The 24,923-nt window shown below is 42.2% G+C and overlaps 1 protein-coding gene and 1 long non-coding RNA gene across 4 annotated transcripts in view; one reads left to right on the top strand and one right to left on the bottom strand.

The window, feature by feature from the left end:
- The window catches only part of RALGPS2 (Ral GEF with PH domain and SH3 binding motif 2), a 97,012-nt gene extending 72,751 nt beyond the window's left edge, over nucleotides 1-24,261 (bottom strand). For 2 of the 3 annotated variants that reach the window (XR_014549880.1, XM_083621610.1), the window contains exons 1-4: nucleotides 24,023-24,261; nucleotides 3,780-3,911; nucleotides 3,284-3,391; nucleotides 2,609-2,659 (exon numbers count right to left, since the gene is read on the bottom strand). Coding sequence is in view for 2 of the 3 variants with exons in the window: in XM_083621610.1 (XP_083477736.1) it covers nucleotides 2,609-2,659; nucleotides 3,284-3,391; nucleotides 3,780-3,836 (216 nt within the window). In the remaining variant the exon portion in view is untranslated. The remainder of the gene's footprint in view (nucleotides 1-2,608; nucleotides 2,660-3,283; nucleotides 3,392-3,779; nucleotides 3,912-24,022) is intronic. The other variant, XM_083621611.1, reaches the window with a different exon arrangement.
- On the top strand, nucleotides 17,778-19,266 carry LOC310766002. Its single transcript, XR_014549917.1, has 2 exons — nucleotides 17,778-18,515; nucleotides 18,881-19,266. It is a non-coding gene; the product is annotated as an uncharacterized lncRNA (long non-coding RNA).
- Nucleotides 24,262-24,923: the final 662 nt, after the last annotated feature.

The following is a 24,923-nucleotide window of genomic DNA, read 5'->3' as shown; positions in this document are numbered from 1 at the left end:
CTTTCAACATGCTAGCTTTAGCAGGCTTAAATTCCTTCAACACCTTATTATGGCTTACAAGTCAAAGATGCAACATGTCCCCACAGAACAGAGGGTGTGGACTTCACCTGTAAAGACATCTCAGAGTATAGGCTTGGTCTGACTCAGGAGCTCCTAAGTATCAAAAAAATACTTGCTAGGGAAGCGAAGCACTCTCCTTATCACTGGACTAGCCCAGGCATAGGCAACCTTCGGCCCTCCAGATGTTTTGGACTACAATTCCCATCATCCCTGACCACTGGTCCTGTTAGCTAGGGATCATGGGAGTTGTAGGCCAAAACATCTGGAGGGCCAAAGGCTGCCTATGCCTGGTCTAGCCACTGCAAGTTCTGCACCAAGATCTAATTGCTGGCACTACCTGCAAGGAAACTACCAGCTTGGGGAGATTGGGGGTTTCTATGTGAAAGCTCCCTTGGGACAGCAGCCAAGATGTTCAGACAAGATACACTCTTTTTCTGGTTACTGCAAGTGCACTCTGCTTCCCTCCAGGTCCTACCTGCTGTTCCACATTTCCTGCTCTATATCCCTACAACTGCTTTTTAACACTATCCATTCTCTGGTCATTTTTTGTGTCTGCAATGCCAGACTGAACACAGGATTGCAGCACCTGACAGATTGTCCAGTGTTAGTTGGAAGATAATGTTAATGCATATGTATGTTGTTATGTACTGAAGTTCTCACCCTGGGCCAGCAGGGGGATACTGTAGATAGTTATGCAAATGAAGGATCGAAAGTGACGTTCAGTGATTGGATAGTTTGTATGCAAATGAAGGATCGGAAGCGACGTTCAGTGATTGGATAGTTTTAGAAAGTTGCAACAATTACTTGGTTCTGGAGCTCTATATAAGCAGGCTGACCAAGCCCTTCAGTTCAGTTCTGTTCTGGCCTCGGAATAAAGAAGAGCTGTTTGGAGAACCGCTGTGTCGTCTGATATGTTCACCCACAACTTAACATATGTAAAGTTTATTTCTCAAAAGCAGATTTTATTAGTAAAAATGCTCTGGATGCCAAATTCTGCTGATTTGATAGGTATGTTCTAAAATTAGGAAGTGATTAAGTATTTAGACAGTGCAACAATAATTCCAAGATAAACAATTTTGCTCAGGACTAATTTTGTTAAAGGAGCAGTGTTCATTAATTTCAATGATAAAACATTAGCAATTATTTTAAACCACCTCTATGATGTATTTTATATCTGCCAGGCTGTTACAATAACCCTTCTGTAATCTAGTGTGAAAGCAGTATTTACCAAACTGAGGTACAGTGTTAGTTCCTATAAGAAACTCCTTTTGGATGATGTTAATTTGATTTGGAGTGTGCTTAAAAAGGTACACACAATTAAGTATACCACAAATATTGCAAATCCTTAAAGTAAGGCAAGTTAAGGACATATTCAGGGAAAACAAAACAGCCTAGGCTGGATTTGTTATGTTAAGCAACTGCTCATTTCACAGCAGCTTGAAGGCCATCATTAAAGGATGCTTACGAAAGAACTGCATTTTCATCTTTAAACAGAATAGTTATTCATGCAGGACTAGCTTTATCAAACTGGACACCCCAAAACAAAACATATTTATTTAACCCACTTGTGCATGATTTCATTTGAGAAAGAGAGCAGAAGTCATTTTAAAATAAAACATGCATGCTAGTGAATGCAGTTTTTTAAAAAATCAGTTTATAATTTTAGGAAATGCAACAAAATGGTTTAGAAATTCTTGCAAGACAACTGTACTTTGCTCTGATCCACAATTATTTCTCATTTAGAAACAACTACCTTCATGTCAGTGCTACTTTGCAGAAAATGTGCCTGTAAAAACAGTCCACAGAAAATGGAAGATGAAACTTGAGTGGAGTTCCACAAAGTGAATATATGCCTTTCTTCTCAATGAAAATGTGTGTGATTGTGGGTCTGACCATACCTACATTTGTTTGAGCACCACCTGCTAATGGAGTGTGGCCGCTGAGAAGTTTTCCACCAGGATAATGCAGCCATCAGCCCAAAAAAGTTCCCCACTCCATCATAATCAAAAGTTCGGCCAAATATCCAATACTTTCCTACCCTGCTCCAAGCTTTCTTGCAAGCAGAGATGACTTGGGGGAGCATAATAATTAGTGGTCACCACAAATGATGGCTGGCTAATAACTTCAGTGTCCTTGTATCTGTAATCTTCCACGTTATCGCGGAATGTTTGGAACATGAATTAAATATTTCCTCAACATTCAAACTCACTCAGGAAAACTACAAAAACTAAAAAAAAAAATTCTACCTGTCTCCGTAGAGGTTCAGTTCCATACAATCTATAAGAAGAATAACTGAATAGCAAAAGTATACTTCAATGTATCGTTTTCTTCCTTTGCCTACCAACCACTGGTCAACCAAATTACTTCAAATGACACCAATAGGTACCATTTAAAAATTATGTAACATGAAACACAAATTATTTGTACATGCATACACACACTGGCACACATATTTAGTTCCAGAATACATGCATGGGTTGACATAATAAGGAAATCTGGCTTGGATTTACAGTATTTAAAATCAAAAGATTGTATAAGAAAAACTTACCTCGGGCTGAATAGCTTTAAATACAGGAATATCCATTAGTGTTATCTGGCCCTTTGAAAAAAAGTGATAAGGAAAGTAAGTGTTGTGTCCTTTTGAAATGAATGTTTCAAGATTGGGCCAGCTTTTTATTATTAAATAGTAGAAAAATGGCCATCATAAAATGGTGTGCCCTCCCATTGTTCCTCGACCCTACAATGAGCCATCTCTGCTTCCTGTAAGAGAGAAAATCTACAGTGGCAGAGGCTTAGATCATGGGTAGGCAAACTAAGGCCCTGGGGCTGGATCAGGCCCAATTGCCTTCTAAATCTGGTGGTCCCAAAACATCTGGAGGGCCAAGTTTGCCCATGCCTGATCTAGGATCTATCATCCCTATCAGGCGTGTCCTCCAGCAGAATCTGGCAAATAATGTGATCATGCTATTTATCAAGAAAAGAGGTGCCGGAACTGAGTTCAGGTAAGTTCCAGCTAAAAAAAGAAAAGCCCTGTATTTAATAAACATTAGGAGAGGAGAAGGTAGGTGTAGACAGGCGGAGAGAAAATTAAATAAGGCTGGACTCTTCTACAGTTACCTGGGAGTGACTCCTGCTAAGCTTAATGGGGCTTCTGAGGAAATATTTAAAGGACTGGACTGCAAGACTATTAAATTAGCAAAACATTTACTTATTAATTACTTACTGCATATTCCTCGGGTGTAACCTTCAGAACATCAAATACCACTGCATCAAAACTTTTCTTCAGTTCAGCAGAACCTTTGTCACTTAATGACTCCGAGCTGCTACTCTTCTGAGAAAACAAAAATACAAAATTGAAAATATGAATGCATACCTGCTCAAAAGCCGAAAGAGAGGCCTTGGTAAATAAAAACATCTCAGCCTGGCGACTAAAGACTGACAGTGATGGCGCCAGGCATTTTTTCCTGGGGAAGAGCATTCCACAAAGGGGGAGCACCACTAAAACATCCCATTTACCTAGACTGTACCAAATTTCAGAGGCACCCTTTCCAAGTTTTAAAAAAAACAGTTTTAAAAGTTTCATGGTCCTTGCTTAAAATACTCCAGCAAAGAACAAGAACTGATTGCCTATCAAAATACATTCTTCCTTCAAACTACACTGTTGTATACATGTATTATGCTCCTGCATTTTTTTGAGTTGACTGTTGCTGACTCCTTACCTCTGAAGCAGTAGCTGCAATATTAACATTGCTGGGCTGCCCATTCATTAGGTCCATACTGTCCACACCATTGATTTACTGCCCTACATTTGCAGCGATGGCTTTACTGATTCATCTTCAGAGTCATTACTCCTGAAAGAAAATTTAAAAAGCAGCTTATGGTTCCATAAATAAATCAAGAAAGTCAGACAGATCATCCAAAGTGTAACATGGGACAGGAATGTTTGGCCAACTATGGGATTACAGAAGACTTCAATCAAGTAAATATACCATATTATGCAACTGATATTGTGATTCCCTTGCAATCCAGTTGACCCTTCAGAAGATTGTGGCAAGATATATGGATGATACACAACAGCAAATTAGAACTAATTGGTTATTTCATGAGACAAAGTTCAATTCTGAGTGCACTATCAAATAGTGAAGTATTTGTGCCAAAATAGTCGAGGACCTGAATTCCATCTGTATAAATACTACATGTGCTTTTAATTTAAGACAGGAAATCTTAAAAGTCTCTGATGGTTCAGAAGAATTGCTACAGAGAAAGGGATAAGGCGGTAAGATCTTGTTCCTGCTTCTTGGTCTTTCTGCTCCCCTTCCTGCCTCATCCATGGAAAAGAGAGATTCTCTGCCCAATGACAGCATGCAGCTGCCAGAGGGTTGGCCAAGAGGGAATGCAGCCTTTAGGCCTAAAAAAGGTTCCTCACCCCTGAATTAAATTAAACAAAACCTGAAGGTTCAATAACATATATATGCTTATAAAATTGGTTTGATAAAAGTTGTTATTCTTAAATTGCTTTGGGATGTTTTATGGAAAAAGATTCAAAAATAATTATTGCAACTCTAATGTCATTCCAACTGTGAATGAATGGTTAACCCGTGGACTGGTTGGCTTTTGTCTTATTTTTCCAGTTTTACATTAAATGCACATAGTCTCCAGTTTACATTCTGAAAAATAGGGGTTTGTGAACCAGTGGAGATGGCCAATCTTTGGTGGATCACTTTGATAGGTGGACAGAGCCAGCCACCTAACAGTCTTGATACCGGGTGACTGCAATTTCAAAGAAAAAAAATCAGGAGCCAGCTGCACTCCTGATTCTTCCTTTGACATTTTTGTTGCTGCTTGAAACAGTGTATCTTAGGCTGCAATGCTACAATTATGGCATGGCCCTTCCCCAAAAATGGCTGCCAAACTTCTTCTGTTCTGAACTGCGGAAATTAGTAAAATAAATAAATAAATCATATATTCCGACAGACATTTGGCAGCTGCTGACTCTCATTTTATGTGCACAATTAAACTGTATTTAAGCACATGTATGATATATTATGTTGTAGTCTCATTACAACGCTAGTTGCTGCTTTGAATAGGATTTTCTTTGGCAGGAAAGCAGTTTGTGATGTAAATAAATAGCTTTAAAGAGATCGAAATAAAGGAATACATTAGCTTGATTATCACCAATTGCTTAGCTAATCGGAGACTATTAATGCATTAAGCTGTTTATTTTAAGAGTGCTGCTTGTTTTCATCAGTTTACAGAATGCATATTCATGCTGCTGTTTAGCTAACATCATTTTAAAATGAGAATGTAAGCCTTTGATAACTGCAGATATACAAAAATATTTGGTCTGCCTTCTACTTGATGCATTGCTGCCACCTTGTGCTGAGAACAAATCCCAACAAACTTTTATTGGTCCTATTTCATAGTGATTTCCAGTGTAATTATTTTTAATCAGATATTGGTCACATTCATAATATTAAATTTGATCTTATTAAGCTGAGATTTGTACGCAACCCTTTGTTTCTTCCTTCATGGAATGAAGCAATCAAAGCAAGTAATCTCTAATTAAACAGCTTCCCATTTCATTCAAACTAGGAAACTATGGCTGCCACATTCAGAACAAGCTAGGATATTTAACTACCTTCAGACTCTATGGGTTAATATACTGACTTGTTGCAAAACCAATAAGCAAAATTTCTTTGTTTAGAGGAAATGGGGAGGTGCCTCAATCTAAGCATGTTTAAAGAGATTCACATTAGGGCGGACAAACAAAACTCACTTCACTTATATTGGTGGGGTCTGAACTGACAATGGCAGTGACAGACCAAGAAGGAGATCCTGTGGACATTGTTCTCCAAACCCTCTGGAGCAGATTTTGAGGCTGTGCGGGGGCGGGGGGGGGGGGGCTGCAGGGAGCAGGGTGGAAAGTTACACTGTGCAAGGGAAAGACTCTTGGGCACACAGAACAGCACCATTCTGGGCCAGAGGAGCTAGGACAGCAGTCGCCAACCTCAGAAGACACCAAGGTGGCTGTGAAAGGTACGGTGCACAGAATGATTCCTGCCACTCCCCACAGGAGAAAGAGGAGAAAGAGATGGACTTGGAGGAGTCTTATCCCATTCTTGACCTAACCCTTCAGATCCAAGGCTACTGAGCCTGGATAAGTATGCTGATAACCCACTTGCTACCTTCCATGGAGATGATATCAGAGAAAGGGAATGCACTCTGGAGAAGGCAAGCTGAAAGGAAGGAGTAGGAAGTATTCAAGCCATAAGTTTCCTGCCTTTGTAACCTATCCCAACAATATCCAGATAGGCTCCAATACGCAAGGGGGAGATTCCAAGAGGATTTGCAAAGGACAGTGGATAGAAAGATTCCTGCCACGTCCCAGAGGAAGAGGCATGTGGTGGTAGTAGGTGACTCTCTGCTGAATGGGACAGAGGCAGTAGTGTGCAGAGGAAACAGAATGTCCCGGGTGGTGTACTGTCTTTTCCTATATTATACTATATTACACTACACAGAAATGTTTAAATGTTTCTTTGATTGTCCTTGAATCTTCCCACCACACTTGCTATCCTCTCCTGTCACATCAGTGTGGTGTGCCATGCCCTTTGAGAACCTCTGATCTAGAGTGGGGTGTTCTACTTTCACAACTTCCTGAAAGCAGGCCATCCAACAGGTGTGCCCAGTGATGATATTCCTTCCTGAATGCCTCATTTGTGATGTGCTTTAATAAAAACAAAATTTCCCTATTAGGGTGGATCTACACACAGGAAAACCCCCGCTATAAATAAGTCAGAAATTAAATTGTTGTAACAAAAGAAAGATTGCTTCGCTAGGATAATGACAACTCCTCCTGATTCATCAATGTACCATTTGCTGTATAGTGCTTCCTGTATTGGGGATGTTTCTACCTTTCATCTGATTTTTTTATGACATGCCAACTGCAAAATAATTAAAAATAGTCTTACTTGATTTAATTCTCTGAAATCCTACACAGCTGGACTTCAAAAACCCTCAACATTTGCAAATATGAGAACTGTGTGACCCTCCAGGTGCTGCTGGATGCCAACTCCTTTGAGCCCTAGCCAGTATGGCCAATGGTGAGGGATAATCTCAATAAACTAGGAATAGTTAATACAATAACTAAAAGGGTTAAATGAACCAAGGATCATGCAACCATCCAAACTACCGTATTTTTCAGCCCATAGGGTGCACCTAGCTTTTGGGGGGGGGGGAATAAAGAAAAAAAATTATCCCCCCCCCAGGCACGGGGCTGGGGCAGGGGAAGCCCGAGCTTCCCCCGACCCCAGCCCCCAGAACTGGCAGCTCTCCACAAGCCGTGGGAGAGCTGTGCAAAGCCCAAAGCCTGGGGGCGCTGAGCTCAGTGCGCCCCCAGGCTTCGGGGTGCAGGCAGCTCTCCCACGGCTTGCGGATAGCTTCCTGAAGCCTGGAGAGCAAGAGGGGTCGGTGCGCACAGACCCCTCTCGCTCTCCAGGCTTCAGCGAAAGCCTGCATTCGCCCCATAGGATGCACACACATTTCCCCTTCATTTTTGGAGGGGAAAAAGTGCGTCCTATAGGGCGAAAAATACGGTAACTATAATTAAGGACAATACCATATATTACACTTTAGCCCACAATGTTTCCAGCCTAAAAGTTTGCTTTTCACTTTCAATCATAGCACTTCTCAAACTTAAAATTTATTAACACTGTACTCGCAAAGCCTTGCAAGTTACACATATAGATTCACTTTACCCCATCTCATATTGCACTTTCAGTCACACTTTAATCTGGGGGAAGGTAGTTGCACAAGTATTTTCTCCAAGGGCTCTCATATCATTTAAACCAGGTACAGGTGGCAGTTTAACGCTTCTACTCTTAATTATTGGCTCCGTCTAAATCTAAATCCTCCTGGTCTACTGCCCTTAGACCCCCTTAAAAGTGTGTGGTCCAAAATTGTGCACCAAAAATTCCTCTCCTGTGGACTCCACCCACATCAGCTTCTCACAATGGGCGTTATTAAAGCAAAAAGGCTAACTGGACAGCGTCTGAAGGACTTAGAGCAACAGAACAATCTGGCCATTATAAAGAAACTCTGTCCTTGGTATGCCTTTTTGTCTTCCTCTCGGTTTGATTCCCTGGCACCATATTTGTATAAATTAACTATCCCAAAATACAGACGTGCCTTCACACTGGCCATATTGGATGTAATGCCCTCCACCGTACTTGAGGGCAGGTACCAAAAGATTCCAACTGAGAAAACGACTCTGCCCCTGTGGAGATAGTAATCTGGAAGCAGCGACTCATGTTCTCCTGTCCTGTCCCCTTTATAAAGATCTGAGGAATGAGATCATCACCCCCACCCTTACTTACTATCCCAGGCTGCTCATCTGCGGCCACATTGTTCTTTCTGTTATCAGGTCAAAATGATCGGACAACAGCAAAGGTTGCCAGGTTTATCGAGGGTGCAATGAGATTAAGGGCCACTATCTGAATGATAAACTTGATCATTTGATTGTCCTTTTTACCCATTGTTGTCTTTTTAATTGTATATATTGCTTGTTTTATGTTGCTATGGCCGTTGGCTAAGGCAAATAAAGTTTATCTATCTATCTTCTGCTCTGAGCCATTTGCTCAATAAAAAAAAGCTGTCAGTACCTTCTCTCAAATGTATTTTTGTTTACCTAAAATTCAGTATTTTGTCACTCTTAACTCCCTTTCCTTCCACTTTGTACACTTTGATGACCACAGGTCAATGATCAACAAGACACGACATCAGTCACTGCAAGATCTTAAAATGGAGGGGAACCACAAATCTCCCTTCAGAACAAAAGAAGCAATAGGACAGCTCATGTTGTTGTTAGCAGCTAAGCTTAAATACCTGCATCAGAAACCAGATTTTCACATCAGCCTCCAAACATGTTTAAACAGCACCAAACCTAAGTTAGTATTTTCAAAAACATTCTGCAGGGTCAGTCATTCTTCAGAGATTACATGATTCAGAAACTCCGTAGCAGGGCAGTTTACAATAAGTAACTCAAAACCTCAGGTGGGCATTTTTCAACACCAATGAGAACTCTGGAACCCTTCACAATACTAATCGCCATTTGCTTACTCTATAAATACATGCACCAGACTTGCACAGTTTGAATTGTTCAACATGACTGTTTTTGTGCTCAGCAGCCAAAAGTTCTCTAACATTTAAATAATGCAAGCACAGTATCAACTGGCCAGTGATGCTCAGCACTACGTAAACAAATGTGGCTATATACTGGACAATGAACAATCTACAAATCCAAAATTTATGCCTAAATAAACTGTGGCACTTCAAGTACAAACACTTGCACCGTCCCTTAATGTGTAGGTGGGTTTTTGTGTAGAAATCTCTTGGATTTGATCATCAAAAATTTGAGGCATCTTCACAAAACGACACACCTGATATTTTTCAAGTACAGCTGGCAGCGAAAAAGTCTGTCATCTAACGCAGGAACAAAAAAACCCTATGATAATTCATATAGAATGCCAATGGTTGCCAACTAAATCATGAACATGTCTGGCAGAAAGAGGTGAAAGAGTGGTGAACCCATAAGTCAAAGGACAGCACTCTCTATAGAAAAACGCCTGGTTTCTTACTCCCAGATCCTATATTCCCATCATCAAATTGTACAACATAAATGAAGTAAGCAAATTTACACGACAGGTAAAAAGTTAAACAGCATGCCTAGAAAATATCTGAATTTTTTAAATGCCCAAGCACATGTTAAGTTGGTGACTTTACAGGGCTTGATTGGTAATATTCTGCAGGTGAAGAAATGTACATTTCACCAGCTGCGGGTCCCACTGAGTCACCTCAAATTCATCTATTGAGTAGCGGTCCCAAAAGAGTCTTCTTGCACCTGCTTGTCCAGAGCCACAGCAGATGCCTCATCCCCACACTACCAGCAGGATTTGAGGGTGTGACTTACCTTCCTAGCTACATTATAGTACCATTATAAGCCTGCATCCATCACACATCCTCATTGTCTGCAGGGACCCCCAGAAAAGCCCACACAAAGGTGGCCAGACTGCATAATGGGCACCCAGAACACGGGCTGACCAAAATCAGTAAGCTCCCCTATGCCATGCCAAACCTTGGGATAGCTGCATCCAATAAGGTTAGCACCATTTCCAACCCAGACCTGGACTGTTTCATTTCAAGGGGGGCTCCGGAACAGCATCCCAGGAGGCAAGTGGGCAACATACCCATTCTCTTCAGTCCTTTGAGACTGGGAGAGAGCATAAGAGAATGCTAACTGGGCTGTCACAGTTTTAACACCCTTAATATGACCAGCTTCTCCACTATTTCTAGTAGGAAAAGTAATTAAATATCTCATTTCACACAGAAACTCATGCTTCCAAAACAGCCAAATTAAGCTGTGCTGTAACTTATTTCCAAGACAAACTGAACACTTGGTTTCAGAGGTGCATGTATTTCTAGATTTCTCCTACATTTAAAAAAAGTTGTTATAAATTACACTCTCAAAAATAGCAAAGAACCTGTGATTAAGCTATTTTGAGTGGGGGCGGCTCCAATGGGTGTCAAGAATCAGAAATGGAGTAATACCACTAAGAAAGCATAAAGCAGTTTACGGCATGAGAAATGAGACTGACTTAATCCTGGATGTAAAATAGCCAGTGCTTTATGTTTATATACTGTATAAACATAAAATTATGCTGGTGTTTCAAAAGAAAAGTCACATTATGCTTGAGTAACAAAACACCTACTAAAATAAATAAAACCACAAAGGAAGAGAAATTTATGTGTATGTCCTTTACATTTAATCTCTTCATAATTGGTAACATGGAAACACAAGCTGTTCTGTGCCACAAAGTGATGGTCTAGCAGAGAAGCTTTCACAGTTCTGAAATTGAGACAGCAATCCATCAAGGAAGCATAAGTAGTGCAAAAGCCAATAGGGTGGATCCAATCTATTTCCTAATGTGAGTGGTTCAATTTAATATCCACATCCCAGTTTGGCAGAGAAACCTCAGTTCTGGAAGGTAAAAACCACATACAATGCTACATTACTTTAGCAAAGATAACAGATACCAACTCATAAATAACAAATCCAAAACAGAAATGTGAAATCAAATTGCGTGTTTGCACAATGTTGCACAAAAATGTTGTACATTTAAAAACACAATACAAAGGGATTTCTCAAGTTCTATGAATATGTTTTCTGGTTAAAATCCAGAAAAGCCGATGAGTGTGCTATCCCCTTGCACTTCAGAAAATGCTGTTCCAGAAGACATTTGTGGGGCAGCAGCCAGAAGAGGAAACCATGAAGTGTCCCAATATGCATGCAGACATCATGCATAGCACGGTTCGGACTTTCCTCAGACCACATCCTTCATCAGCTTTACATCACGTTTTTCTTTTGGGGGGGGGTGAAGGGAACTCTGATAAGGACTTTAGTTGGCATGGATGGGGGTTAAAGACGAGTGCAATTGGGGGTAGAAGTCAAGCCTGCTATACAAAAGTAAAATTTACATTGTCTATGCCTACCGCTTTTGACTCTGGCCCTGCCCACTACTGGCGTGCGGCCCCTGGAAGGTTGCCTATGTGACCACGAGGCTGGAAAAGGTTCTTGACATTTTTACAACCAAAGCCTGAACCAGACACAACAAAATTTAACATAGTCTCAACCCTGCACAGCAAAAGCTGAACAAACTGAAAATCTAGTATACTGTATATTTAAATGCAAGAGGAAGGCTATGGAAATATTTTATGCTAAGGCCATGTTAAATAATTTGTTTGCAAACAGCAGCCTAAAATCAGCCAAAATTCATTACAACTGGTGAATTTAATGCTTCTTGCAAGAGACTTTAGGTGTATTTCTTTGATAAGGCAGAGAACAGGCAGGAACTGTTCCAGCTTAGAGAATAAAAGATGAATTTTACAGTCAAGAGTGTTTAAAAACAAAAAACAAAAGACAATAACACTACTACCTCAACATACAATTTTATACTGAACACATGTATCTATGAGTAGGGATGTGTAGTATTACACTGTTAGGCAGCAATCAAATACTTAATTATCTGGGAGCAAGTCCCACTCAATGAGACATATAAAGTAGACATGTAAGGAATTGCAGTGAATTCTGTATTTTCTGAAGTCATTCTATCTTACCAGATAGACGTCCAAGGATATCACTTCCTGATAATTGACAATCTACCTCAAGCATGAAACTTTTGTTGTTGTTCAGAAATGTAGCCAGATGTTTTGATTGGGCTTTTAAGTTCTTATATAAAAAGCAGGACGGTAAGGTCATTGAGGCTGCAATTCCAACACTACTTACTTGCGAGTAAGCCCCACTGAATTCAATAGGACTTACTTCTGGTTCTGCTGTATGATGCCTGACAGTAGATTTTCCTGCATTAAAACACTACCATAAACAAATGCTCTCAGCTCTTTTTCTTACTGATGTCTTTTTATCCATATGTTTGAGAGGTTGAAAAGTTCGTAAATATGCCTAAAGAAACAGGCCTACAGTCTCCAAATAAAACATAGGTCCAACATAATAAAAATGTAAAGACAAGGGAAAGCTGGCAGTAAAAACATTTTAAACCTACCCTTCATCAACAAAAAATCCCAGGTTGGGGTACAGTAAAACCCATAAAAACACATCATAGTTTCATCAAGACCAAATTCACAGGGCAAGCACAGACAAAGCACCCTGGACAGATAAAACAGTAATTAAAACAGAATCAAACAATAGCCACCTAATTGACAAATGCCTGAGCAAACAAATATATTTTGAGCTGGCAACGAAAACTCATAGAGGGAAGGGAATTCTACAACCAGGGCACTAACTGAGAGAAAACCCTTTCCCTAGTGGCTATGTAGCAGATCTCATTCAATTGCAGTAAGCTCAACAGGTCTTCCCTCTAAGTTCTTAACTCAAGGGCAGGTTGATAGTTTTAAAGTAACTGATATTCATCAGAGAGGTTCAGTCATCTATGTTTATCCATCTCCTATAGTGCACACTAGTTGCACTAGCAACTGCAAAAAAGATTGTTCCTCATTCTGATCAACTTAAGATTTTATAGTAAATTTCTGCTTTTTAATTAGCACAGCTCCCAGTGTTGATGAAACTCCTTCTTATACGTACATGACACAAAACATGGATGTGTATACACGCAGGTCCTGCTTACAATTGTCAGGTGAGTGTTTGCGTAACGAGTCCACAATTTCCACGGTTTCCTATGGAAACATTTCTACTGTAGGACTGTCTGCTCTCTTTCACCCTTCTCTTGATGGTTTCTTCCTGAAATTGTTGCAGCCAATCAGCAAAAGAGAGACAAAGGGGAGTGGGGGCTGAAAAGCTAAAGTTTGTGTCTGGGGCCTCTAAATGCTTGTTCTGATATTACATTTAAGGAGGGAAAGAAGTGAAAGGCATTTGCAACTCCTTTTCCATCTCTGCTCTAATGTGTAGAGTCACCACAGAGGTCACCATAATAAAAATCCAAGAGCCCCCTTTTCACAAGGATTCTTTTGCTTTTGCTTCTTTGCTTTTGCCTTTGCTTTTCCCAGTTCTGTGTAGTATGAGTTGGCCCTTTGAACTTAATAACTTGAATACCAAAGAAATGCGACTTCCTAATGCCAGCATCTGATGTTGTTGAAAGAGATCTTTTCACTGAACTTTTAAAGCATATGAATTGCTACTGGGGAAGTTAGAGAATTTGATTCACTGGAGTTTTTATCCTGTGCTATGCTGTTATTTTATTGCTTTATTACACAATTATTATTTTTTCTCTCTTTCACAAACAATTCTCGGAATGCCAAAGACAAATATGAACTACTCCATCCCCAAAGGTTACTGTTATTAAATGAACCCAGGAACATTTTTACCTGAAACTTTATAGTACAAATTCAGAAATACTTCAGGATACAGGGTAAACCTTTAAAAATCAGAAGGGGGGGTTACCTACAAAAAGCTAAGATACGATTTCACACAATATCTAATTCTCCAAAGATCTGTCATACTTAGGAATTAGGATATATTATAATGTAAACTACACGGTCAAAATTAACCACGACAGTTTATATGAAAAGACAAAGATATTGATAGATGACTACCAGTTTTACAGCTGAATGTTCTTCCAAAGGTTTTGTTTGTATTCATTCCACTGCTGATATCTTTCCAAATTTTTAACAACTGGCAAAACTTATTTAATTTCTTTTGGTCTGGGAAAAGACCAAGGATAGCACCAAAAACACGTTACAAACCGAAAAGAGCAGAAGGCTTAGGATTTCAAAAGCATAAATGCAATTATCTTGCTGCAAAGCTAAATCATATGACAACCTGGTTTATGCATAATGAAGCTTCAGTAATGAAACAAGGCATAATCAGCACATTTAAAATGCTGTGCGATTCTGTACAAAAAGAGACAGTAACATTTTAAAAAACAATGCAACAGAAAATCAATCTAAAACAAGTACAGGGTTGAGGAACCTCAGCAAAACTATCCTAGAGTGTTTTTGCCTTGCTGGAATGTGTCCTTGAACTTTGATAATGCATTTTGCTTGCCTGGATGGAGGATAGATAGTGAGTGAGTGTGTCTGTGCAGAAAGTAGCTTACTGTGCAAAGAAAAATGTACGTTCATAATAACAATAATATTTTATTATTTATACCCCGCCCATCTGTCTGGTTTTCCCCAGCCACTCTGGGCGGCTTACAACATATCTAAAAACATAATAAAAACATCAAGCCTTAAAAACCTCCTGATACTCTGTCCTCTTTTGTCTCCAACCCCTTCCACCACTGGCATGCAGCCCTCAAAGGCTGAAAAGGGTTCCCCATCCCTGGTCTAGTATAAAGAAAACCTAGCTCTGGACTATTTCCTAACTCAGAGTCGTAACTAAATATGGAGTAGTACAGTGGACGCTTGGGTTGCGAATGTGATCTGTGCGCGAGGCACGTTTGCAACCCACAGTGCCGTGTCTGCACACGCGCGGGTCGCAATTCAGCACTTCTGAACATGCGCGAGAACCAAAACCCAGAAGTAACCTGTTCCGGTACTTCCGGGTTTGGCGCGGTGCGCAACCCGAAAACACGCAACCTGAAGCATCTGTAACCCGAGGTATGACTGTATTAATATGAAGCAGAGAAGCAAAATGCCTCCCAAAGAAAATGTTCAAAATAGTAATAAAATTAAAGTAACTAGATAGATATAGTTGGTAAGTTCTTACCAAGGCGAATGAAAATAGAATTTTGCAACATCAGACTATGGCAATCACTCTACCCTAAGCCAATTTAATGGGGTGTTGTGGCTGTGGGGAGTAAAAAGCCCTGCTGCATAAACAGAAGTCCTTCTGCACAGCAGATGGGTCGCTTTAGGTCAGAGGTGTCCAAACTTTTTTTCAAAGAGGGCCAGATTTGATGAAGTGAAGGGCCAAATTACCCCGGGAAATAAACTGCAGCAGGGGCTGGATTAAACCAACCAGCAGGCCGGATTAGGCCCCCGAAACAGACTTTTGACATGGCTGCTTTAGGTGAATTCTACTCTGGTTGAATTTACACCAGTAATCTTTTAGCCTAATCTACTTCACAAAGTTGTTTATGAGGATAAAATGGGTAGGGAGCATGCACACCATCTTCAGCTTCTTGGAGGAAATGCTGGATATAAATGTAATAAAGATGGAAATAGACGTGGGCTATAGCTCCAATGGCACTGTGGTCTAAACGACTGAGCCTTGGGCTCGCCAATCAGAAGGTCGGCAGTTCGAATCCCCGTGACGGGGTGAGCTCCCGTTGCTCGGTCCCTGCTCCTGCCAACCTAGCAATTTGAAAGCACATCAAGTGCAAGTAGATAAATAGGTACCGCTCCAGCAGGAAGGTAAACGGTGTTTCCGTGCGCTGGTCTAGTCATGCTGGCCACATGACCCGGAAAAACTGTCTGCAGACAAACGGCTCCCTCAGCCTGTAAAGCGAGACGAGCGCCGCAAATCCAGAGTCGTTCGCGACTGGACTTAACTGTCAGGGGTCCTTTACCTTTACCTTTTATAGCTCCAATAGAAAACATGGGCAATAACCAACATCATGTGGATGGACCTCTACTCCCAAGATGAGACTTCCCCTTCCTGTTCTCTTTCTCCTTGCTGTACCCACTCCCAATCTGATCCAGAGAGTCCCCGGACCTAAGGTGGTATTTAACACCCAGATTAATCCAAATATACCCAGAGAAGGTGATGGTGTAGGAGGGGCATAAACACAAGAGGAAATATTGCACGTATTCTGGGGGCTGTGTGAAAAATCAAAGAGGTACTGGGAAGTAATTTTAGAGTATTAGAGAAATGATAGGATACAGTGGCATCTGGCACAATAGTTGTGTGATCTGGCAATATAATACATGGGATGCTGAGGGATGATTAGCCATCTACAAGCAACAGCTAAAATGCCAATTAGCTACTAAACAGAGAGTTTCATCATGGAAGTTTAGATGTTTATGATGTGGGACTAGTACTGTACCTGGGAGACCAGAGTTTGAATCCACACACAGTGAGGAAGCTCACTGGGTCACTTGAGCCAGTCACTGCCTCACAGCCTAACCTTGTTGTGGCAATTAAATGAAGAGGGGGATAACTGTATGACTCCATGAGTTCCTTGGAGAAAAGTTAGGATATAAATGCAATAAATAAATAATCTGGAATGAGGTGCATATACTTAAGCTTATAGATATTGTTAAGAAAAGAGAGAGCAGATGGAGTATTAAAAGCTATATTGCATAATAGTATATGTTCATTATATACTGGAATGATAAAGAACAGAATCATGCTCAGTCCTACAGTTTATTAGTTTTGTAAAATTAAGAACATTGCCTATATTTTTATTTTTCTCAAGCAATGTACTATATCAGATGATATTTATTGTTTTATTTGCTTAATGGATTATTTGTGGATCATTTTTCTGTGGATCAATTCATCCTTTTCCATAACAATAAAAAAATTCTGAGAAATGAACTAATCCACAACATCTTTGGAGATCCACCTCACTTTTGTTTTTCTGTCTAGAACTGTCACTGCACCCTGGTGAGTCAAAGAAAAAGACACGTTGACAGATCAGGTGGAGCAAAACACTTCTTACAGAGCCAATAATCCATTCCAACTTGAATCAAGATGTATATACAAAGCAAACACTAACTCCCACCTGGATACAAGCTAATGGTGAATTTGCACATGCACTTGGACTGCCTCAACTGTGTTTGAAGAGAAGTGCATAAACACATACATCAACATACATTGCTGGATAAAAACAGCAAGCCACCAGAACACAGGGTGATTTCTGATGCCATGTTGTCACGCAACAATATGCAGTTATGTTGGGATAGCATTCTTGGACTCCATCTTCATTTTCTCTTTAAGCATTTCCCATTTAGACCAGTAATTTACTTCTCAATTAGAAGTAAATTACTGGTCTAAATCTTTGCTTTAGGGGTATACCAGGGTATTGGGACAGCTTCAGATCCAAGCTGCTTCCAAGTCATCCCCAGGATGCTCTTTTTGGCTTGTGATGTCAGAGCTCAGGTGTCAGGTCAGGGCTTCAGGGGTTTCTGTGACAGTGGAGGGCAGGGGAGAGTGCAATGTCAGAGAATCTATTTTATGCTCCTGGGATCCCTTAGGCATTCCATATATATAATATATAATATATATATATATATATAGTTGTTTGTTTGTTTGTTTGTTTGTTTGTTTGAAGAGCTGGTTCAGGATAGTTACAGCTAGACCTAGATACTGGCTACTTGATTCTGGGCAAAAATAGGACAGTTCCCCCTTTAGGTCAGCAAGGCTAGAATCTTAGATCTAATGAGTACTTCTATAATCTCTTGATTCTTATGAGGCACTGGCAAATTCTAATTAATTTCCTGCACAATCATGATAAAGAAGTCATTACTTTCATAAAGTCTGTGGAAAAACAATGCTTCCCAATGAGGTGAAGAACTAAGAAAACAAGTAAGAACTAAGAAAACAAATACTCCAAAGGAATAAAGATTGTAGAAACCACACAGGACAAGGCAGAAGAGGAAAAGATGTGAGCGTTCAAACACTTATTGCCTTTTCTATGTCAGGAAATGCATTGTGGTAACAAAGACTAGGTTGCAAAGGGGACCTACTACATTCCGTCTTACAACCAGCAAGAAATTAAAAGGTTAATGGGGAAGAAAAAAATCCTCCCTCTGCCTCTGAAAATTATGGAGGCAGTTGAAATCTTATAGTCTGCACTGTTATCCATGAAAACAAAGATTAGCTTATGTACTATCTCCATCTTTCATAATTATAACTTTGGCATCACAGAAGTGTCTCCTTCCAAAAAGTACGCATACACGAATACTCATCTCCTCAGATTCTCTCCAATTTTTTTCTGGATTTGTTGTTTTGGAAGTGAAACAATAAAAAGCAGTCAATGACATTATAGGTAAAGGTAAAGGGTCCCCTGACCATTAGGTCCAGTCGTGACAGACTCTGGGGATGCGGCGCTCATCTCGCTTTATTGGCAGAGGGAGCCGGCGTACAGCTTCCGGGTCATGTGGCCAGCATGACTAAGCCGCTTCTGGCGAACCAGAGCAGCGCACGGAAATGCCGTTTACCTTCCCGCCGGAGCAGTACCTATTTATCTACTTGCACTTTGACGTGCTTTCGAACTGCTAGGTGGGCAGGAGCAGGGACCGAGCAACGGGAGCTCACCGCCAACCTTCTGATCGAACCGCCAACCTTCTGATCGGCAAGTCCTAGGCTCTGTGCTTTAACCCACAGCGCCACCCGCGTCCAATGACATTATAGGAAGTTATTAATTTCAATTACAGTATCACAGCTCAGTGAGCACTCAAGGCTCGACATACTTTTCCTTAGAAAATCAACTTACTCTCTCAGACCAATAAGAAGTGTTTAGAAAGTGAAAGTACACGTTACAAAAGGCTCCTCCATGGAAACATTGCCCTACAACAACTTATCAGCTATTAAATTAACACAGCATTTATTTCTTATGGTCTGGATATTTGTTAACCCTGACTTTGTACTTTCACTTTAAGTGGAGATTAAATCCCCTGATACTCTGATTAGAATGGGCTAAATCAAGGACATTGTTCAAATGTATCTCCTATCTCCCAAAAGCAAACCTTATTTACATGTAGAATGGCAATTTTAAACATTAAAGAGCAAAGGTTGTATCCAAGTGCCAATCACCACTTTGTCCTAGAAAGCAGTGCCCCCCAGAGGTAAATGTTTATTATCATTTAGCCCTATTAGGTTTCTACAGATTGTAAACCTCTTAGATTCCTGTCTAATTCAATGTGCTGTGTGCTGGCTGGGGCTTATGGAAGTTCTAGTCCAAAACATCTGAATGGCACCAAGTTGACTTATGCCATAAAACATTGTTTAAATTGGGGGTATAAATAACTTTTTTTCCAACAATGCTAACATCTTAAATTGTCAGGCTAGCTTACACTGACAATTTATATTTGATGGAGTAACCTTACAAACCAATTACTGTATTTTTTGCTCTATAAGACTCACTTTTCCCCTCCTAAAACGTAAGGGGCAATGTCTGTGCGTCCTATGGAGCGAATGCAGACTGCACAGCTATCCCAGAAGCCAGAACAGCAAGAGGGATTGCTGCTTTCACTGCGCAGTGATCCCTCTTGCTGTTCTGCCTTCTGAGATTCAGAATATTTTTTTCTTGTTTTCCTCCCCCCAAAACTAGGCGCATCTTGTGGTCTGGTGTGTCTTATAGAGCGAAAAATACAGTATATATTTTGAACCATAATCCTACTTTAGGGCAGGAGTGGGAAACCTGTGGCTCTCAATATGTTGCGGGTCTCCCAACTCCCATCATCCCTGACCACTGGCTTGGGATGATGGGAGTCCAGTGCCTTAGGAGGCCATGCCTCTTGATAACCCATTCTTGTCTTGACACAACTTTATACAGTCACATACACACATACTCACAGAGCGCATCCCTTCTGTACAAACTTTTCAGAGCTACATTAAGAACAATGTAAATCCTATAGATCCCTTTCCAACGGTGGTTGATTATTGCAACCAAACTAGAATACTCTACTATTAAGGTGTAGAATCAATCAGTTGCATACTGTACAGTCCTCTTTCAACATCATACAGTGGTACCTCGGGTTACATATGCTTCAGGTTACATATGCTTCAGGTTACAGACTCCGCTAACCCAGAAATATTACCTTAGGTTAAGAACTTTGCTTCTGGATTGGAACAGAAATTGTGCTCATGCCCAAAGGCACTACCCCAATGAATGTTTCTTTGCCCACTATGCAAGCTGCTTGCTGCTTCTAGTGGAAACACAGTGATCCAAATTCCCCAGTAGTAGCCTTTCCCCCTTTTGATGAGGCACAGGCATTTGCACAACTTCAATTCTCTCCAACCTGGCTGATCTCTGCTTTTCAAAAGCACTAGGTAACAGCTCCTCAGCATCTTTTCCTAGTCACAGTATGGGAAGGGGTGGATGATGACACTGAAACTGGTGCCAAGCTCCAGTTTCCACTCTCATTCATGCTTTTATCTTTCCTGTCAGAACTGTAACCCCGGTGCACCTGCTTCATGACCCGGAAAGCTGTCTGCGGACAAATGCCGGCTCCCTTGGTCTGAAAGCGAGATGAGCACCGCAACCCCACAGCCACCTTTGGCAGGACTTAACAGTCTAGGGGTCCTTTACCTTACCAGTCTGAACAGAAAAAGAAGGTTCTTTTGTCTACCTGTGCCAATATGCAGGTGGGTGGCAATTCCTGGTGCCTTTCCCACAGAGGGAGCTGCACCAGGTTCTCAAATAAGGATACTTTAATTCAAACCCAGATATATTTTGCATGTACCTCATGATCCCAGTCACAAAAGCACAAGCCCCAATAATCCCACACAAAGATGCAAGTTCCACTGATGCAAGTTTCAATTGATGCAGTTTTCCCTATAGTGGTATGTTCAAACCTGTTCATTCACCTCAGGCACTCTATACATACATATAAACATCACTGAAAGCACACATCACCAGTTCTCATCCATGCTGAATTTTGCTTTCTATCCTGTAAGTACAGTAATGTATTTCTCACTCTATACTGGGAGAAGGAGTTCTGTTAAAAACACTTCCACTGCTGTGGGTAGAATTTTTACACCCTTACCGCTATTCACACACAATAACACAATCACCAAGTGAGAAAGAAGAAAATATAAAGGGCACCTACACAGAACCACATTCCATTATTCTGTATTATTTAATATGGAATAACTATTATTTTATGGTTCTGTATTCAATCACCAAAAGTAATGTCACTCTGGGAATATTTTACTGAAAGGACTACAGCATATATTTTTAAAAACGACGCTCTGTCCTGACACATGCACTGAAATTCAGGAAATTCAAGCTTATCACTCTGGTGCATTAAAGAGCACATGCTTGAGGAGAAGCCACTGTCCTCCCATACTTCAAACATCCTGCTTATTGTGTGAAAGATAGAGGTCTAGTGGGCTAATCTTCAGCCTCCAGAACAACTACTGCTAATGTCTCAAGAGCCTCCATTATCTCCATTGCTCTCTGTAGCTGCTCAGCTCCACTACATTTCATTTATTAGACTTATTAGTTGCTTGTCACCCGGAGGTCTCCAAGCATCTGACAGAAAAAGAAAAAATATATATACAATACCAGGGGAGGGGGGAATCATATACTACATTAATATTTCATATAAATTCCATTAAAAATACCAAAATAATAAAGCAATACTCATGGGAACTGGGTGTGCAAAAACCCACTAATAGTTAGTTGCCCTGTATTTTGAGAGTGCTCATTTTCATGCTGTGCTGCCTGTATAACCAACCAGACAACCCACACACCAAAAGCGCAGAACCAAACATGGCTTCTGTTCCAACAGGCCCTCTTGCTCTTTTACTGTGCAGTTATGCAGAGAAAAAACAAAATGGTGATACTTTTGTTGGCGAAGCAAGGTGTTCTACAAGGTATTTTGGGATCTCTCCAGTACCAGTTAAGGACAACTGACCTAAAAAGCTGTTTGGTAGCCAGAGTGAACAAGGCTCCACCTGGTAATCTATTTGGCAGAACGAGGTGAATCAAAATTAAGTGGAGGCAATTTCTTCAGGATAGGTATGTGCCAAATCAAGTGCAACATATTGTTTTCACCTGGTGTTTTGTGTCCTACACTTCAAAAGCAAGGTGTCAAGGCACCAAATCAAGGAAGCTCCTGTGGGAAATTTGTTTAGAATTCCCTATTGCAAAACATAACTCCAAAACTTATTAAACAATCAGAAGCTAGTTCAAAAAATATATAATTGTTCTCTCTTTTCTATTTACCTGAGACTACAGCTACAGCTGTCTCTTACGTATTAGCAAATTGTGGTCCCTGCAACAAATCCAACCCTCGGTAATACAACGAAGACCCCACAGTTGCCAAAATAGAAGCAGAAGGAGCACTTGAAGGGAAGTGCACCGAATGTACTACAAGTGCACTCTGACAAGACAGCAACTGAGCAGGGATTGACCATTCGCCACTTCTTATTCAAAATTATCCTCTAGTAAAAATAGCTACCGCACAGCAAATAGCTTAGAGAAATTGGAATGGCTTCTAAATCCCACTAGTTACTCTGCCTTTCAAAGGCATGGCAATACTCTTTTGGTCAATTTTTCCATGGCGGGTTGGATGGAGGCTGCACTCCTATCAAGACATATCCAAACCCCTCACCTCCTACATAGTTAACACGGATGGTAGAGTTGTGACTCACCTCAAGCTCAGGAATAGGAATGACAATGTCTCATGGTAAGGAGAGGGGAGAACTAGAAAGCCTGCTAGTCCATGCAGAATAGAGAAAGCTCCAGGCATGCACATGTATGCTTTAATTAAGCACAAATTAAGGGAAGGCAAGTTCTAACCCTGCTCCAAAACAGAGCAAGGAAAACAGCAACACAATACGGGTAAGAGATTCCTCTGGCATCTTAAAGGCGAATCAATTCATTCTGGCCTAAGATTTCATAGGCCAGAGTCCAGTTTAACAGATGCATGACAAGGCACCTAAGTGAGTGGGTGGGTGAGTAGGTAGAATGCACAAGTGTGTTTATTTTATACATGCATCCTCAGTACATAGAAAAGAAGAATGTTGGTTGCGTTAGGTTTTTGGCCAAACTCAGCATGGCCAACAACCCACCCAACGTGACGGTACGTAGAGTAGAAAAGCACACAGAACTGAACCAAGAATTTGTCAGTATAACCCTAAATTGGAGTTTAACGAGACCCAAGCCCTAGGCGGCCTTTGCTGTGACCATTTTAGCTTGATCAGGCTTCACTTGATAGGCGTGCAAGGTAAGCGACTCAACACTCGCTCCGGACTTGGATCTGTGCACCTTGGCTCCCCTTTGCAGCTGATGGGAGAGAGAGAGCTCGAATAAACTTGGCAATGTGGTCAAGTCAGGTACGAAACACAAGATCCCAAGCAAGGCGCGGAAAGTTCCTCAAAGACCCCCGACCACCCTCTTCTTCGCCGCCCCCCGAGGCGTTGCAAGAAGAGCATGCGCTCGCTGGGCAAATAATGGGTGGGTGGGTGACAGAGAGGCGTTCAATGGAGCCGGGGGGGGGGCGCGACACAGGAAAGGGAGTTGAATGGGACCCAATGGAGGAGTTCAATGGAGGCGCGGCGAGGAAGGAAGGCGTCCCGGGCTCGGCGTGAAGGAGACCCCCGCCCGGCGTGGAGGCGAAAGGGGACGGAGAGGAGGAGGAGGAGGAGGAGGAGGAGGAGGGCGGGCGCCGCCGGAGCCGTGGGCGTCGGCAGCAGCCGCCGCCTGGCCATCCCTGCGGGCCTGGTTGAGGCGCCCCCGGGGCCGGCTGAGGGAAGGCGCTGCTCGCCCACACGCCGCCGGTGCCCCAGCAGCCGCCGCCGCCTCCGCCGCCGCCCTCGACTCACCTGCTGACGAGACGCGAGAGGAGCGGGCAGAGCGAACGCGGAACGCGGCGAGGAAGCCGAGCTGCCCGGCCCGAGCTTAGCCGCCGCCGCCTCCCTCCCTTCCTCGCCCGCCTCAGCCCGCTCGCTTCAGCCGCTCTCATTCAGCACCGGCGGCCGCTTATCCTCTGAGGGGAGGGAGGAGGGGGAGGAGGAGGAGGAGGGGGAGGCGTCTCCCGGCGCACGCACGCACGCACGCACGCGCACGCTCCCCCGCGGGAGGGAAAGAGAGGGACGCATGCGCGCGTGCGCGCGCGTCTTTCCCTCCTGGAATTCTGCTGGATGGGAAAGAGGGAGGGAGGGAGGGAGAAGGGAAGGAAGCGCGCAGGCGCGATCCGTCCGGCCCGTTTTTGTTAAGGCCCCTTTAAGAGGCTGTGAGCGCGAGCGGCCCGGCGGCGTTAGGGAAAAGCGGGCTCCGATTGGTCGCTGCCGCGAGAGAGCTCCCTCCCACCGCGAGGAGTTAACTGTCACAATGGCGGCCGCCAACGGCCCGGGAGAGAGAGAGAAGCAGCGGAGGCCGGGCGCTCGCTTGGGATGGCCGGCCGTGCCGCTTCTCCCGGAGGGCTGAGGAGGAGGATGGAGAAAGGTAGGTGAGATGGGGGCGGAGGGGGCCCCCAATGTGTCCGGGTTGATAAACTCCCTTTGTATAAAAGACAAGTACAGGGGTACCTCAGGTGAAGTACTTAATTTGTCCGTTCTTAACCTGAAACTGTTCTTAACCTGAGGTACCACTTTAGCTAATGGGGCCTCCTGCTGCTGCTGCGCCACTGCTGCGTGATTTCTGTTCTCATCCTGAAGCAAAGTTCTTAACCTGAAGCATTATTTCTGGGTTAGCGGAGTCTGTAACCTGAAGCGTATGTAACCC

Source organism: Podarcis filfolensis (assembly GCF_964270895.1).
Source record: "Podarcis filfolensis genome assembly, chromosome: 6".
NCBI classification, from domain to species: domain Eukaryota; kingdom Metazoa; phylum Chordata; class Lepidosauria; order Squamata; family Lacertidae; genus Podarcis; species Podarcis filfolensis.
Note: the sequence above shows the minus strand (reverse complement) of the source record. Positions and strands in the feature narration are given on the sequence as shown.